The 15,000-nt window shown below is 50.8% G+C and overlaps 2 protein-coding genes and 1 long non-coding RNA gene across 5 annotated transcripts in view; 1 reads left to right on the plus strand and 2 right to left on the minus strand.

The window, feature by feature from the left end:
* The window catches only part of llgl1 (LLGL scribble cell polarity complex component 1), a 21,097-nt gene extending 13,815 nt beyond the window's left edge, over positions 1–7,282 (minus strand). Inside the window, exons 1-2 of the mRNA XM_084677026.1 lie at positions 6,986–7,282; positions 5,224–5,321 (exon numbers count right to left, since the gene is read on the minus strand). Coding sequence (XP_084533152.1) covers positions 5,224–5,321; positions 6,986–7,066 — 179 coding nt within the window. The 5' untranslated portion in view covers positions 7,067–7,282. The remainder of the gene's footprint in view (positions 1–5,223; positions 5,322–6,985) is intronic.
* Positions 7,283–7,360: 78 nt separating this feature from the next.
* Positions 7,361–9,082, plus strand: LOC146252838 (uncharacterized). Its single transcript, XR_014731695.1, has 3 exons — positions 7,361–7,503; positions 8,525–8,658; positions 8,820–9,082. It is a non-coding gene; the product is annotated as an uncharacterized LOC146252838 (long non-coding RNA).
* Positions 7,569–15,000, minus strand: part of myo15aa (myosin XVAa) — a 44,779-nt gene continuing 37,347 nt past the window's right edge. For 2 of the 3 annotated variants that reach the window (XM_084677024.1, XM_084677023.1), the window contains exons 42-63: positions 14,843–14,902; positions 14,295–14,370; positions 14,094–14,209; positions 13,792–13,910; positions 13,569–13,710; positions 12,941–13,052; positions 12,183–12,385; positions 11,895–12,019; positions 11,687–11,753; positions 11,414–11,486; positions 11,101–11,174; positions 10,921–11,003; positions 10,688–10,818; positions 10,437–10,531; positions 10,251–10,328; positions 10,071–10,167; positions 9,756–9,916; positions 9,089–9,222; positions 8,837–8,970; positions 8,507–8,640; positions 8,250–8,390; positions 7,569–8,125 (exon numbers count right to left, since the gene is read on the minus strand). In XM_084677024.1, coding sequence (XP_084533150.1) covers positions 8,024–8,125; positions 8,250–8,390; positions 8,507–8,640; positions 8,837–8,970; positions 9,089–9,222; positions 9,756–9,916; positions 10,071–10,167; positions 10,251–10,328; positions 10,437–10,531; positions 10,688–10,818; positions 10,921–11,003; positions 11,101–11,174; positions 11,414–11,486; positions 11,687–11,753; positions 11,895–12,019; positions 12,183–12,385; positions 12,941–13,052; positions 13,569–13,710; positions 13,792–13,910; positions 14,094–14,209; positions 14,295–14,370; positions 14,843–14,902 — 2,457 coding nt within the window. In that variant the 3' untranslated portion in view covers positions 7,569–8,023. Of the gene's footprint in view, positions 8,126–8,249; positions 8,391–8,506; positions 8,641–8,836; positions 8,971–9,088; positions 9,223–9,755; positions 9,917–10,070; positions 10,168–10,250; positions 10,329–10,436; positions 10,532–10,687; positions 10,819–10,920; positions 11,004–11,100; positions 11,175–11,413; positions 11,487–11,686; positions 11,754–11,894; positions 12,020–12,182; positions 12,386–12,630; positions 12,706–12,940; positions 13,053–13,568; positions 13,711–13,791; positions 13,911–14,093; positions 14,210–14,294; positions 14,371–14,842; positions 14,903–15,000 lie in introns of all 3 variants that reach the window. The other variant, XM_084677025.1, reaches the window with a different exon arrangement.

A 15,000-nucleotide genomic window follows, 5' to 3' on the forward strand; every position in this document is an offset into this window, starting at 1 on the left:
GTGTTTAGAGAAGAGAACATAAAAGGACAGAGGAGGGAGAAGCATACTTGCTCAGCCTCAGAGGAGATGCCGCTCTAAATAAATTAAACCCAGTATGCTGCACTAGAACTGTCTTACACACACTCACACTATTATCATTCCTCCACACACACTTTTCCGGGGGAAAGTTTAACTGAAATTCCTCAGCGATGTCACTTCCTGTTCCCAGGTTCCCAAAATCTCAGACAGAGCAGGGAGGGGTGATGAAAGAAGTGTGTGTGTGTGTGATTACAGAAAAGTTCGTGGCCCTTTTATCACACACACATGCTGCAGAGAAGTGAATGGGAGACAGAGGGAGGGAAAGCAAATGATGAAGAAAATAAGTTTGATGGAGGGAGGGAGGGAGGGAGAGAGAGAAGAGGCAGAGGAGAAAAGAGAGGCAGGAGGAGAAGCAGGGGGAGGTACGGCTCAATCACTCCCTCAGGCAGAGGCTGGGGGAGAGGCAGAGGGAGAGGCAGAGGGAGAGGCGGGGGGAGAGGCGGGGGGAGAGGCGGGGTGAGAGGAGGGGATTCCCTCCATGTGATCACTTCCTGCTGCTCTATAACAGCTGGGGGAGAGACAGGAGGCTCTAGACTGACGCACAGTAGCAGTACTCTAGTTGATCTAGCTCTAGTCACCCTGCAGATCCTCCCTCCTTTCTATGCAGGTTCCTCTCCCTACCCATCTCTCACCCCTCCTTACCTCCCTCTATCCCTCTTTTACCCCTTGCCACTAACGAATGATCAGGTTTGACAACAGTAACTAACCAAAAACTGTACAACACATACTACTAGACCTTAACAAGTTCTAAGTATCAAACTATAGGCTTACTTATCTTCAACAAGTACAATGTCTATCTACAGTTACTTGCCTGTAATCACACACACACACACACGCCCTGTGTGTCAGTGCTGCAGTGTGATTGTCCGGTGATGCGTGGGGGAGCGTTAGCAGGGATAAAGCGATTTCACGGTCTGAATACAGACAAACAGACGACATTGTCCTGCACTCTGACACAGAGACAACAACCACGCACGTCCACAAGCACACCAGCCCACAGAGAGGAGGGGAACTGATGGGTAGAGAGATCAGAAGATGAAGACAAAACAGGAATAGAAGGAGAGAGAGGAGGAGGAAGGAGAGAGAGGAGGAGGAAGGAGAAAGGTTATCAGGTTATCAGACTGAAGAACAGCGCACAGTTCACACAAAAGTTCTCTACACAAACACAGATAAGCGGACACGCATTGATGTCACACACACACACACACGCACACACACACACACACACAAGATCTCTGCCTCACTGACATGGTAGTCAAGGTAAACAGCCACAACATTTCAAACATGAACTGCTCTCCCACACACACTCCCCTGACCCGAGCAGGGAGACCCTCGTCATCCCGGCCCAGTGCCTGGTGGACCCAGCCGGCCTGACAGCTTCCTCCTGGGTGTCCAGTCAGACCACACACACCTTCCAGCCCATTCAGGCGCCAGCACCCCCTCTACAAACCCCTCTACCCTGACAACAATAGACCACTCAGCTCAGAGCAACAGGAGTGTGTGTGTGTGTTTTGGTAGGTTGAAGGAGGGGGGGGTCTGTCATGGTTAAATGGGGGAAGGCAGAGTGAAGAGGGTGATGGAAGAGGGAAAAAGGAGAAAGAGGGGGGAGAAGGGGAGAGAGAGTGAAGGTATGGGAGAGAAGAGGGGGAGGGAGGGGGAGAGTGGGAGAGAGAGAGATTTAAAACTCCAGTGGTGAGTCGGTGAGGCGCCTTACAGAATAATAATGACAGAAAAAGGGAGAGAGAGAGAAAGAAAGTGAGAAAGAAGAGGAGGTTGAGAAAATAACTGAAGGGGAAGTTAAGAGAGGGTGATAAGAGAAGAAAGAGACAGGGAGGGGAGGGGCTGAGATAGAACGGGGGAGAGGAGGAGGAGGGAGAGGAGGAGGAGGGGGAAGAGGAGGAGGGAGAGGAGGAAGAATAGGGGGGAGGGGGATTCAAACCACTTGTGTTACTTCAGCTGCTTCTCATCAGACAAACAGAGGAGGAGAGGAGAGAACATGCAGAACCATCAACTACAAACTGCTTCACAAAGAGCTGGGAGAATGAGGCCGCTCACCGCAGAACACATCAGAACATCAACAGGATGGTTCGAACCGGAGGGGGAGGAGGAGAAGATGAAGGAAGGAAAAGCTGAGGAATGAGAATGGGGGAAAAGTAAAGGGAAAAAAGGGAGGGTGGGTGGGAGGAGTTAAGGGGAAAAGAAAGATGGGATGATGGGAGGTGTAAGTAGGCAGGGGAGGGTGACAGCTGTTTAACCGTCGTTATTAGCGGTGAAACTGGGAGATGAAAGCCAGTGGCGTGGGAGAGTCAATATTTGTCTGTACTCAGACACCACCCACAGTAACACCCTCTACACCGTAACACCCTCTACACCGTAACACCCTCTACACCGTAACACCCTCTTCTACACCATAACACCCTCTACACCGTAACACCCTCTACACCGTAACACCCCTCTACACCGTAACACCCCTCTACACCGTAACACCCCTCTACACCGTAACAACCCTCTACATCGTAACACCCCTCTACATCGTGACTGTGTTACAGCATCTTTCTGCTCATTCAACTGTCCTGTCACAGCTAAATAGCTTGAAGCTAGCAAGGGCCAATTAGCTTACAGCTAGCCAGCTAACTAGCCTAAAGCTAGCATAGCTAACTAGCTAGCATGGGTTAGCTAAGAGCAAACCCTACTATAGAGCAAGACTGGTCAGTTACCTACATGCTATGCTAACAGGCTACACTTGTCTCATACCCCAGTATGAGAACATTCATGATCACCAGCCATGTAGCTCTGAGACCTGCTGCTCTGGTAGCCGTGGAAACGCTTTTCAAAAGCTTCCATTATTAAGATGAGGCAACAAAAGGTCTAACACACACACTTTCTTAGTTCTCTCCCTCCCTCTCTCTCTCTCTCTCTCTCTCTCTCTCTCTCTCTCTCACACACACACACACAGAGGGTTAACCAAGGGCAACATGCATTCCACAAGAACAGACAGACTCCCCATGTCTCTCCCCCACCCACACATGCTTTCACACACACACACACACACACACACACACACACACACACACACACACACACACACACACACACACACACACACACACACACACACACACACACACACACACACACACACACACACACACACACACACACACACACACACACACACACACACACACACACACACACGTCTGTACTCTCATTACTGTGCTTCACCACCCTGTCCCCTTGCAGAGCCCCAGTCTGTGGTTGGAGCAGAGACTCTGGGCGTAATCTGACCCAGTCTTCATAAACACAGAGGGAGGGAGACAGAGAGAGACAGAGACAGACAGAGAGAGGGGGAGGGAAACAGAGAGAGACAGAGAGAGAGAGAGACAGACAGAGAGAGGGATGACAGGATGACAGATGGACTGTGACACATATGGTTTTAGGACTGAGGCAGAAATGGAAACAAGAATGTGTGTCAGTTCTCATGAGGAACAGTCTCCATTCTCACTTCCTCTACCTGTCAGCTGCCCTGACCAGCCCGTCTGACCACGGTTCCATGGTGATGACAGCCACAGGGTGTCCATGGTGATGACAGCCACAGGGTGTCCATGGTGATGACAGCCACAGGGTGTCCATGGTGATGACAGCCACAGGGTGTCCATGGTGATGACAGCCACAGGGTGTCCATGGTGATGACAGCCACAGGGTGTCCATGGTGATGACAGCCACAGGGTGTCCATGGTGATGACAGCCACAGGGTGTCCATGGTGATGACAGCCACAGGGTGTCCATGGTGATGACAGCCACAGGGTGTCCATGGTGATGATAGCCACAGGGTGTCCATGGTGATGACAGCCACAGGGTGTCCATGGTGATGACAGCCACAGGGTGTCCATGGTGATGACAGCCACAGGGTGTCCATGGTGATGACAGCCACAGGGTGTCCATGGTGATGACAGCCACAGGGTGTCCATGGTGATCACAGCCACAGGGTGTCCATGGTGATCACGAGGGTGTCATGTCCGAGGGTACTAGAGATGTGTGGTGCCAAGAGGAGTGACGAGAGATGCGTCACTGGCTTTCACAGGGACTGGAATTGTCTCCCCTTCCATCTCCCTTCCTCTCTCATTTTATCCTTCCTCCCTTATCTCCCCACCCTCCCTCCCTCCCTCCCTCCCTATCCTGAGCTGTGGCTGGTACTACCAGTCTCCCTCCTCAACAGCGACTCAAAGAACTGATTCTCATCCAGGCTACACAGATGCCCTAGTGCACATGCACACAACAAATGAACAGTTATAACACACACACACACACACACACAGGACACACAAACAAAAAAAACACAAACACACATGTAGATGACATCAAATCTATGATTAGCAAGAGAGGCAGTCTGCAGATGAGTGCAGACACTAGAGCTCTTCTGCTGCTTCATCAACACAACACGAGGAGGTGAAACAGAGCTGAACTGCTACGTAGCAGCTCTGTACGTCTAACTGACACAGTACTGCAAAACTGTTTGGTGCAGGATGGTGGTGACACCTGCATAGCAAAACACACTGAGGAGAGAGGACAGTCACACACTGAGGAGAGAGGGGCAGTCACCCACATTGAGAGGAGAGGGCAGTCACACAAACTGAAGAGAGAGGGGCAGTCACACACACTGAGGAGATAGGGCAGTCACACACTGAAGAGAGAGGGGCAGTCACACACTGAGGAGAGAGGGCAGTCACACAAACTGAGGAGAGAGGGCAGTCACACACTGAAGAGAGGAGAGGGCAGTCACACAAACTGAAGAGAGAGGAGCAGTCACACACTGAGGAGAGAGGGCAGTCACACACATTGAGAGGAGAGGGCAGTCACACAAACTGAAGAGAGAGGGGCAGTCACACACTGAGGAGAGAGGGGCAGTCACACACTGAGGAGAGAGGGGCAGTCACACACTGAGGAGAGAGGGCAGTCACACACACTGAGGAGAGAGAGGCAGTCACACACACTGAGGAGAGAGGGGCAGTCACACAGTCACCCAGGCAGACAGACAGACAGACAGACAGACAGACAGACAGACAGACAGGCAGGCAGGCAGGCAGGCAGGCAGGCAGGCAGGCAGGCAGGCAGGCAGGCAGATGGTAGATGGCAGAAGGATACACCTTGATGGCTCCTGACTTGGTCCCAATGGCCATAAGCTGGAGTTTGGGGTCATAGGCCAGAGCACTGGGCTGGTTAGGAAAACCATGTTCCACCGTCTGAGAGAGAGACACACACAATCAGGACTGCAACATTTAAGATTCCTTCTTGGAGCGCATATCTGAATCAGTTCATGTATATTTGGGTGTGCCTCTGAGTGTGTCTGGGTTTGAGTGTGCGTGTCTGGGTTTGAGTGTGTGTGTCTGGGTTTGAATGTGTGTGTCTGGGTTTGAGTGTGTGTGTGTGTGTGTATCCCAGCCAGTGTTGACTAAAGCATCAACATGGGAGGATCCCATTAGAAATGGTTTCACAGTTTAATGGGTGTTTTACCAGGCCTTGTTAAGACCTCACGTCTCTGTCCTCTGCCTGTGCTGGCGCAGACGAACTGGGAGGGACATGAAAGGACTGCAACCACAACAATAAAAACGTCTCCTTCTGTGCATGTGTGTGTGTGTGTGTGTAAGAGTGTGTGCGTGTATAAGTGTGTGAGTGAGCAAGAGAGCAGAAAGAAAGCCACGAGGTGTGAAAACAGGGTTTCTGACACCTTCAAGAAGTCTCTTTTAAACCATGCGTGCACGTACTGGAGCACAGCTGTGCTGTGATGTGTGCCACTTTGTACAGATCACATCTGACAGTGAGCGCTACTGCCAACCCATGCTGCTTTGGAGAGGAGACAGGAAGTGTGCGTCTTTGTGTGTGTGTGTGTGTGTGTGTAGCCTGCATCTCTGAAAGGTGTGCGTGTTTGGTGGGTTACTGTCACAGTGCCATGAAGAGTCCATGGCCTTTAGACTCACAATGACGTCCTTCAACTCTCCTGCTATTGCAAATCAGCTAGTGCCATCTAATTCACAACCCCCTCTCTGCAAACAAACGGACCAACGGATCTCACCCCCATGTACATACGGAACTTCGGAGTCGAGGGATAACCGTGCCGATTTAAAGGCACAAATCGGTATTTTGTCTAAAAGTCCGTTAACTACGATCAGTAACGTAGCCTACTCGAGTCGGGGTTAACGTCCCCCCACTTCCCCCGCAATGGCAACGGTCCCGACAAGCCATACTTTTGCCAGTTCAGAATCAAACTAAGACTTCACGGAATACTCGCCTACTTGAACGATTGTTAGCTAGCTGTAGTACTTCAGTAGCAGGCTATATTGCTGATTATTGTATGTTTTTAAAGGCAATCCCAGTGATTTCGTTTGTTAGACTTTGTTTCAAAAAACACGAAATTATCATTTCAGTGGTCAAACTTTAACACATTCCATTCACACTGCACTGCGAACCAGACAATTTAAAAACCCAACATATCTCATTCAACCACAAAAGTGGCATGATGGGTAGATCTGCAAATGGTTTTAAGATAACAACCTTCATGACACATTAAGATTGAGGTAAGAGGATAACTTTTCTGTGTTATTGTTTAGTTTGAGAAGGCCTGTTGTTGGACGTAGGCTACGCCGCGAAAACAATAGTGGATATTCTATTTAGCAACCTCTCAAGACCCATCAACATAGTCTTTGCTGCGTGTTCTGTTCGGAGAAATAGCAACTGGAGGATGGGCTGCAGAACGGTGGCTTCGGTTTCGATAAAGACTCATTTCTGCAGCCTCTGTTGTGCTGCAGCCCGGGTCGAGAGGCTGGGTCTGGTTTGGGGGGGAAGAATTCTACTGAAGCAGCACTAGCGTTGTTGCGGTTCGGCTGTTAGCTGGCTCTTTTTTTTTTACCTTGTTGAAAGCGAATAGTTCCTGTTTAATCTTCTCTCTCTGAGGATCGTTGCCCTGCCGACGAAACCTGAACTTCATCATCGTGAAGCCGGCCAGGGAGAGGTCCAGTCGGTAGAGGAGCGCCCAGAGCGGTGAATTCCTTAGCGGTTAAATCAGAGCAGGGGAAACAATGCTAGTCCATGCAGCCTGCAAGGCTGAATGCGTCGTTCTTGTGTTCTGCTCCGCAGCGATGCAGCCCTCGCCTCGCTCTGTTCGGGATATTAACACAACTTCGGTTTACACGAACCCTGTTTGGGTTAACCAATCAGAATTGGGAAATCTGTGACCAATCTACTAAATCACACCCACAGACGAAGCGCACCATCAAAATGCGGATTGGGTTTGCCGGATTTATAGCGCCGCCTGGCGCGGCGGTTGATGGCATTTTTCTGTGTGTGACAAGATGCGCAAACTCCTCTTGTTGTGCAGCCGGTTTTACAAATGGACGGATACCTCTACACGAATGAATCTCAAAACAAGTAAGATATTATATGGTGACCATTTTCCCCTTAAAAACATTACGTACACAGAAATTTTAGTATCATAAACGTTTATAATTTGTCCAACAATAAAATCATGAAACAATTCAAAAATATTCATAAATCTTGATTCAAAAGCAATACATTTGAAATGTGAACACACAAAAATACATTTGTAATAAACATCAATATTATTTATCTGTATTTAGTGCAAATATAGTTTTAGAGAGCATCGATTTTTTAGAGCTAGATAAGAATAATGGCTTACCAGGTTTTCAGATTTCAGGCACAGGAATACCCTGTATGGTATCTCTTAATGTGACCTGTTGGACTATACATTCATGTCCTTCCCCTCCACCCCTGGTCTCTCCAACACAACCACAGGCCCAGGGTGACAGCACAGTTTGATGTTAATTCTACAGACACAACATTGTGGTATGATCTATAAAAAAAGGATATTTCTTAAACAGAGGTAGATGTAATTACCACAGTCTGTGCTGTTCCTGTGTGTGTGTGTGTGTTATAGTAAAGTGATTTCGCTGGGTGGCAAGGTGAGTCTCTTCTCCCTGACAGAGAGCATGGTCTCCATGTGCACGGCAACGACACGACACAGCTCCAAACCCTACACACACACACACACACACACAGACACACACACACAGACACACACACACAGACACACCGTTACAATGTACACACATTAACATATTCAAATGAAAATGTCCATGGCACACACACACACACACCTGCTCCAGCTGCAGCTGGGTGATACGCTGGCTCAGCAGGTCTCCTATCAGGAACTCTACGTAGGGGTAGCTGGAACCAGACGTGGGTCTCTGGGTACGAGTGGACTGCACCTCCTTCAGGGGGAAACGAACCATGGCTTCCTGCACACACACACACACACACACACACAAACATACACACACACAGATGTTGTGTCATAAAACAGAACTCCTGTGTGTGGTGTTTGAACCCTAAGTGGGCCAGAAGGCAGACATACATGTGTGTCCTTGTTCAGGAAGTGCAGTCCGTTCTGATTGACAGCCAGGATGCAGGGGGCGTGGATGGAGGAGGAGCTACTGCTCTGGATGTAGAAGAAGGAGGAGCCAAACATGGGGAAGGCACTGACCAGACCTGAGGACAGCACACATGGTAACCATGACACACGTTACCATGACACCCACACGTTACCATGACATCCACACGTTACCATGACATCCACACGTTACCATGACACACACATGTTACCATGACACACACACGTTACCATGACATCCACACGTTACCATGACACCAACACACACCTTCCCCAGACTCACACAGGCCTTACCTAGGAACTGAGCCCTGGCCTGGTGAGGGGTGAGAGGCTGCACCTGCTGCACGTGCTGGGTCACCATGTTGAGCCACGCCTGGGGGCCCTGTTTGCTGTAGAACTGAGGAGGAACACACTCCTGCACCTCGCGGCTACACGCACACACACAGTGTGTGTAGTTACGTGTGTGTGGATAAGTAGAGGTAAAATACATAAATAAAGTGTTAAGTGTGGATAACTGTGTAGTTGTGTGTGTGAGTGTGTTCTCACATGGTGGGCAGGTAGGCTGTGTCTTTGGCGCGGTGCTGCAGGGCGGCCAGCTTGGCCACCTGCTGAAGCTGCTGCTCGCTGGCCTTGGCCCTGGGGACCACGCTCAGCAGGGCCTTCAGGTAGTCAGGCAGCACCTACACCAGGGAGGAGGGGGGGCACTGTTACCCTCCTAATGCACGGGGACCTGGTTATAATGCATGAGTACCTGGTTATAATGCACGGGGACCTGGTTATAATGCATGAGTACCTGGTTATAATGCACAAGTACCTGGTTATAATTCACAATTACCTGGTTATAATGCACAAGTACCTGGTTATAATGCACAAGTACCTGGTTACGACGCACGAGTACTTGGTTATAATGCACGAGTACCTGGTTATAATGCACGAGTACATGGTTATAACGCACGAGTACCTGGTTATAACGCACGAGTACCTGGTTAAAACGCACGAGTACCTGGTTATAATGCACGAGTACCTGGTTATAATGCACGAGTACCTGGTTAAAACGCATGAGTACCTGGTTATAATGCACGAGTACCTGGTTATAATGCACGAGTACCTGGTTATAATGCATGAGTACCTGGTTATAATGCACGAGTACCTGGTTATAATGCACGAGTACCTGGTTATAATGCATGAGTACCTGGTTATAATGCATGAGTACCTGGTTATAATGCATGGTGACGCAGAGCTCGTTGTCAAACTTGAGAGGCTGAGTCCAGATGACCCTCCTGAACCACAGGCTGTAGTTACTGTCCACAGGCTCTGCCTCCGTTGCTATGTCCAAGATGTACTCACGCTTGTTCAGGGGACGCACATTCTGACCTGTACACATACACATTTGTGTACACACACACACACACACACATATACATACACAGGTAAACACACAGACATACAAGTACAAATGAACAAGCAAAGACAAACAAACACAGGCCTTCCTTCCCCAGCAGGTCACATGGTTGATGAGGTCACTGACCTCGGTGTGTGACCACAAAGATGGCGTACTCCTCCACAGCCTCAGGCCTGTGCACACTCATCTCATAACACAGCTCCTCGATCGCATCCATGGCAACCTGCAAATCATCACCACCACCACCATCATCATGGAGGTAGTCTGTGTCTGTGTGTGTGTGTGTGTGTATGGTGAGATACTCACCGAACAGGTCTTGATCTTCAGGTGTCTCTCAATCCCGCCCGGCAAGAGGAAGAGCTGTCTCTTGGAGCTCCGCCCTGCCTGTAGACCAACCAATCAAAACACAGACAGCAGAGGAATTGCATCACATCCCTACCCAGGATTGTGGGAGGCGGCCCCGGTGCAGTGCTGTGATAGGTGGAGACTAACCAGCATGGCCTTGAGCTCCATGCTGTTGGGGTATTCCACACGGCCGCTGTACTGCAGGGTCCTCCGCAGGTTCTGCTCACATGCCTTGGCTATGCCTGTCAGTCACCAACACCAGCCAATCACAGGACAGAGGTCGTCAAGGTAGGAAGGTGTGAAGACAGTGTGTGAGTGACAGGTAGGGACGTAAGCGGCTGGATGGATTGATGGGTAGATGGATGGACAGATGGATGGATACATGGATGGATATATACCCTGGAACTGCACCCCTGGGCTGGAACAGGCATCCTGCAGGAACTTGAACAGGAAGGGCTTTAGGACCTCGGAACAGCGATGGAAGGCAGTCAGGATGTAAAGCAGCCTCCAGCCCCGCTGGCAGCTGTCCCTACACACACACACACACACACACACACAGCTTATACATACATCCCAAAACATACACACCAAATGTACAAACACACACCCATAAAGGATGTGAAGGTCTTACGGTTTGGTGCTGGTGTTTCCAGTGATCTGCTTCATCACCTGGCAGTAGGCCTCATCCTTCATGAGACCATGGTCTGCACTCAGCTACAACACAAACACACACACATAGAAACACACACTTGACTATAGGACTGTGGTCCAGTGCTGGGACTGGAGTTGAGCGTTGGTCAGAGTGCAGTACCTTCAGCATGGTGGAGACCAGGTCCTGTTCACTCTGTCCCTTCACTGGGTAGTCTCCCATGAACCTCATGATGGCTAAACAACAATACAACAGGAACAAACACAGAAAACAGCATGTAACAGTTCCTTACTGAGCGGTCATGTCCCTCCCTCCCTCGACCCCCTCCCTCTCTCCTCTCTTGCACCTCCCTCTACCTCCCTCGACCCCCTCCCTCTCTCCTCTCTTGCACCTCCCTCTACCTCCATCGACCCCCTCCCTCTCTCCTCTCTTGCACCTCCCTCTACCTCCCTCGCCCCCCTCTCTCTCCTCTCACCTATGAAGATGTCAGCTGCCACTCTGTTCATTCCTCCGTCACTGAAGTCGATCAGAGACTCATGGAGAGGAGACTGGACACACACACACACACACACACAACGTGGTCAGGTATATAGGTAAGATTTATATATGTAGATATGTATAGATTTTTTGTTTCTCTGGTGTACACACAGTGATGCACCAGTAATTTAGAAGACATCTAAATTAACACATGGTCATTTATACACACACACGTACACACACACAATAGTTAGAAGTCAAAGGTCGTCACCTTGGTGAACTTGACCATGTCTGCTGGGTCGCGAGAGTCCTTCCCTTTCTTAGACTTCTGTGGGTCACTATGGAAACACAGGTGGGCCAGGGTCACAAATCAACATCACCATGGAAAAGCCATGGAAAAGCTACATACAGGTATGTGTGTGTGTGTGTGTAGTGTGTGTGTTTGTGTGTAGTGTGTGTGTGTGAGTAGTGAGTGTGACCTCCTCTGTCTCTGGGCCTCTCTGAAGTACTTCCTGGCGAACTCAGCCATGTGGTACTGGCTGTCCTGCAGGGCCAGCTCCTCCAGGCCCACACTGCTGCTGTCCCCGTATGGCTCTCGTGCCATCTGACACACACACACACACAGGTGTAGATGTACACACACAGATCCACACACACACACACAGGTGTAGATGTACACACACAGATCCACACACACACACACCTGCCTGTGAGCAGAGTGTGTGTGGTGTTCCAGCTCGGGGTAACAGGAAGTCCTCCGCTCTCACCTCAGTGGAGCGATCCAACTCCTGAGCCACAGTCGCTGAGCCCATCGCCACGGCGATGGCGGCGGAGGCAGCGACTCGCCCCTGTCTGTCGCGAGGCTCCGCCCTCTCAGCCGGTAGAACCAGGAAGTCTGGAGCAGCCACCGGACGAACATACTCTGCTGGGAACACCCCCCAGCGCCCATACACTGCCCCGAACCTCCATCCTGCACACACACACGTTTAAATAAAAAGATTCAAAGCTGCTACACATCATAGACCTGCCTTCCATCACCATGGAAACAAACTGAAGCTTGAGTCAGCTACTCTCACAGCAAACCCCAAAACAACATGCAGTGATGTTGTGAGCATGGAACACACACACAAAGCAAAGCAAAGAAGACAAGTAAACACACACACACACACACACGGCAGGCAGGCAGGCAGGCAGGCAGGCATGGCCCCCACCCACCAAACTCAGGAGTGTCTCTCTTCAGCTCCTCCAACAGCACCACCTTCTTCCTGACGATGCAGCCATAGCACTTCCCTGCAGCCCAGCAGGGGGTCAACACACACACACATTTACACACACACACACATTTACAAACACACACATTTACACACACACACACATTTACACACACGTTCATTCACTTCCACATTCAGCAGTGTGGCAGCAGGCTATTATCAATAAACTGCAACTCTCTCTGAAGTAATAGTTATTTTCACAATTAAGAAACAGTGTGTGTGTGTGTGTGTGTGTGTGTGAGAGAGCGACTCACCTGGCTCCAGTCCCTCCATACTCTGCAGCCTGATGATGTCTCCCTTATGGAAGCTCAGCAGTGTTCTGTCCTCAGTGATGTAGTTCCTTACTGCTACCATGTACTCAGAGTCCTGCACACACACACACACACACACACACTTTTACTCTGTAGCTCTCTGCTACATCTTTATCTTCCAAATTGAAATTATTTCCAAACTTTCTATTTTCTTTCCCCCTCTTTCCTTCTCCATTAGTTCCCTCCCTTTGTCCTCCCGTCTCTCTCCTCCCGTCTCTCTCCTCCCCTGTTTCTCCTCCCCTCTCTCTCCTCCCCTCTCTCTCCTCCCCTCTCTCTCCTCTCTCTCCTCCCCTCTCTCTCCTCCCCTCTCTCTCCTCCGCTCTCTCTCCTCCCCTCTCTCTCCTCCCCTCTCTCTCCTCCGCTCTCTCTCCTCCCCTCTCTCTCCTCCCCTGTCTCTCCTCCCCTCTCTCTCCTCTCTCTCCTTCGCTCTCTCTCCTCCGCTCTCTCTCCTCCCCTCTCTCTCCTCTCCTCTCTCCTCCCCTGTCTCTCCTCCCCTCTCTCTCCTCTCCTCTCTCTCCTCCTCTCTCTCCTCCGCTCTCTCTCCTCCCCTCTCTCGTTTGTCTCTTCTCACCTTCTTCAGCTCAGTCAGGAAGTAGTCGATCATGTGTTTAACCTGTGGAGCCTTGGCTGAGAACAGGATCAGCTTCTCATTGGTCAGGTTGAACTCCAGCATGTTGTTGGAGGGGATAGACACAAACAGGATGTCCGTGTAGCTGCAAAGAAGACATCAGACACACCTGTCGTAAAGTAATAAATGCATGTGAGTCTCATTTACTGTACGTGTGTGTGTGTACCTGTAAGGGCGGAGCACTCTAAAGTAGTCTGGGGCTGTAGAGCTGCTTCTCACCATCTTCAGCAGCTTGATCCCTCTGTGAGACACAGACAGGACCTGCACACCTGTCCCAACACTGCCCTGCAGCACACACACACACACACACAAACACACAAACACACACACACACACACTCAAATGAACTTTGTGTCTTTACACTTTACGTTTGAGAGCAAACATGAACATAGGTCCATGCAGATATACACACTGGTAGACTTGACACTGTGTGCTGATATAACCACTCGTATTCACACGCACACTCACAGAGGCTGGGAAGAGACGAGAGAAGTAGATTTCCCACGAGTCTTTGGCCATTGTCACAATCTTCTTCTTAATGTTGTCATCCTGAGTCCCTGAGACATGATCCACCTGGCTCTCCACTGGGAGAGATGACACCTCATCACATCCCGCTCAGACAGAAAGCTTGCTGTAAACGTGTGTGTGTGTGAGACAGAGTCTTCATACCAAAGAGAGCCTTCATCCTCTGTCTTTCCTCCTGTGTGATACGGATACACGTCTCTGAGAAGGTGTCATGGGCAATCTGAGGAAGCACACACACACACACAGTTTGAGTCACCCTAAAATGGTGGGTGACTCACGATCTGAACCCTGGCCCACCCTGGCCCACCCTGGCCCACCCTGGTCCACACTGGCCCACAGTGGCCCACCCTGGCCCACACTGGCCCACCCTGGCCCACCCTGCTCCACCCTGGGCCACCCTGGGCCACCCTGGGCCACCCTGGGCCACACTGGCCCACCCTGGTCCACCCTGGCCCACCCTGCTCCACCCTGGGCCACCCTGGGCCACCCTGCTCCACCCTGGGCCACCCTGCTCCACCCTGGTCCACCCTGGGCCACACTGGCCCACCCTGGTCCACCCTGGCCCACCCTGCTCCACCCTGGTCCACCCTGGCCCACCCTGCTCCACCCTGGGCCACCCTGGTCCACCCTGGCCCACCCTGGCCCACCCTGCTCCACCCTGGTCCACCCTGGGCCTGGGGGCTTCAGCTCACCTGTCTGAAGAGCAGCTCCAGGATCAGCGGGTTGCTGAAGCTCTCCTTAGGGTAGAACACCTGCGCACACACACACACACACAGAAACACACACAGAAACACACACAGAAACACACACAGAAACACACCCACAATCAGTCAGCGACTCAACAGGCGTG

Source organism: Hypomesus nipponensis, chromosome 17, assembly GCF_054491055.1.
Source record: "Hypomesus nipponensis isolate SF chromosome 17, ASM5449105v1, whole genome shotgun sequence".
Classification (NCBI taxonomy): Eukaryota; Metazoa; Chordata; class Actinopteri; order Osmeriformes; family Osmeridae; genus Hypomesus; species Hypomesus nipponensis.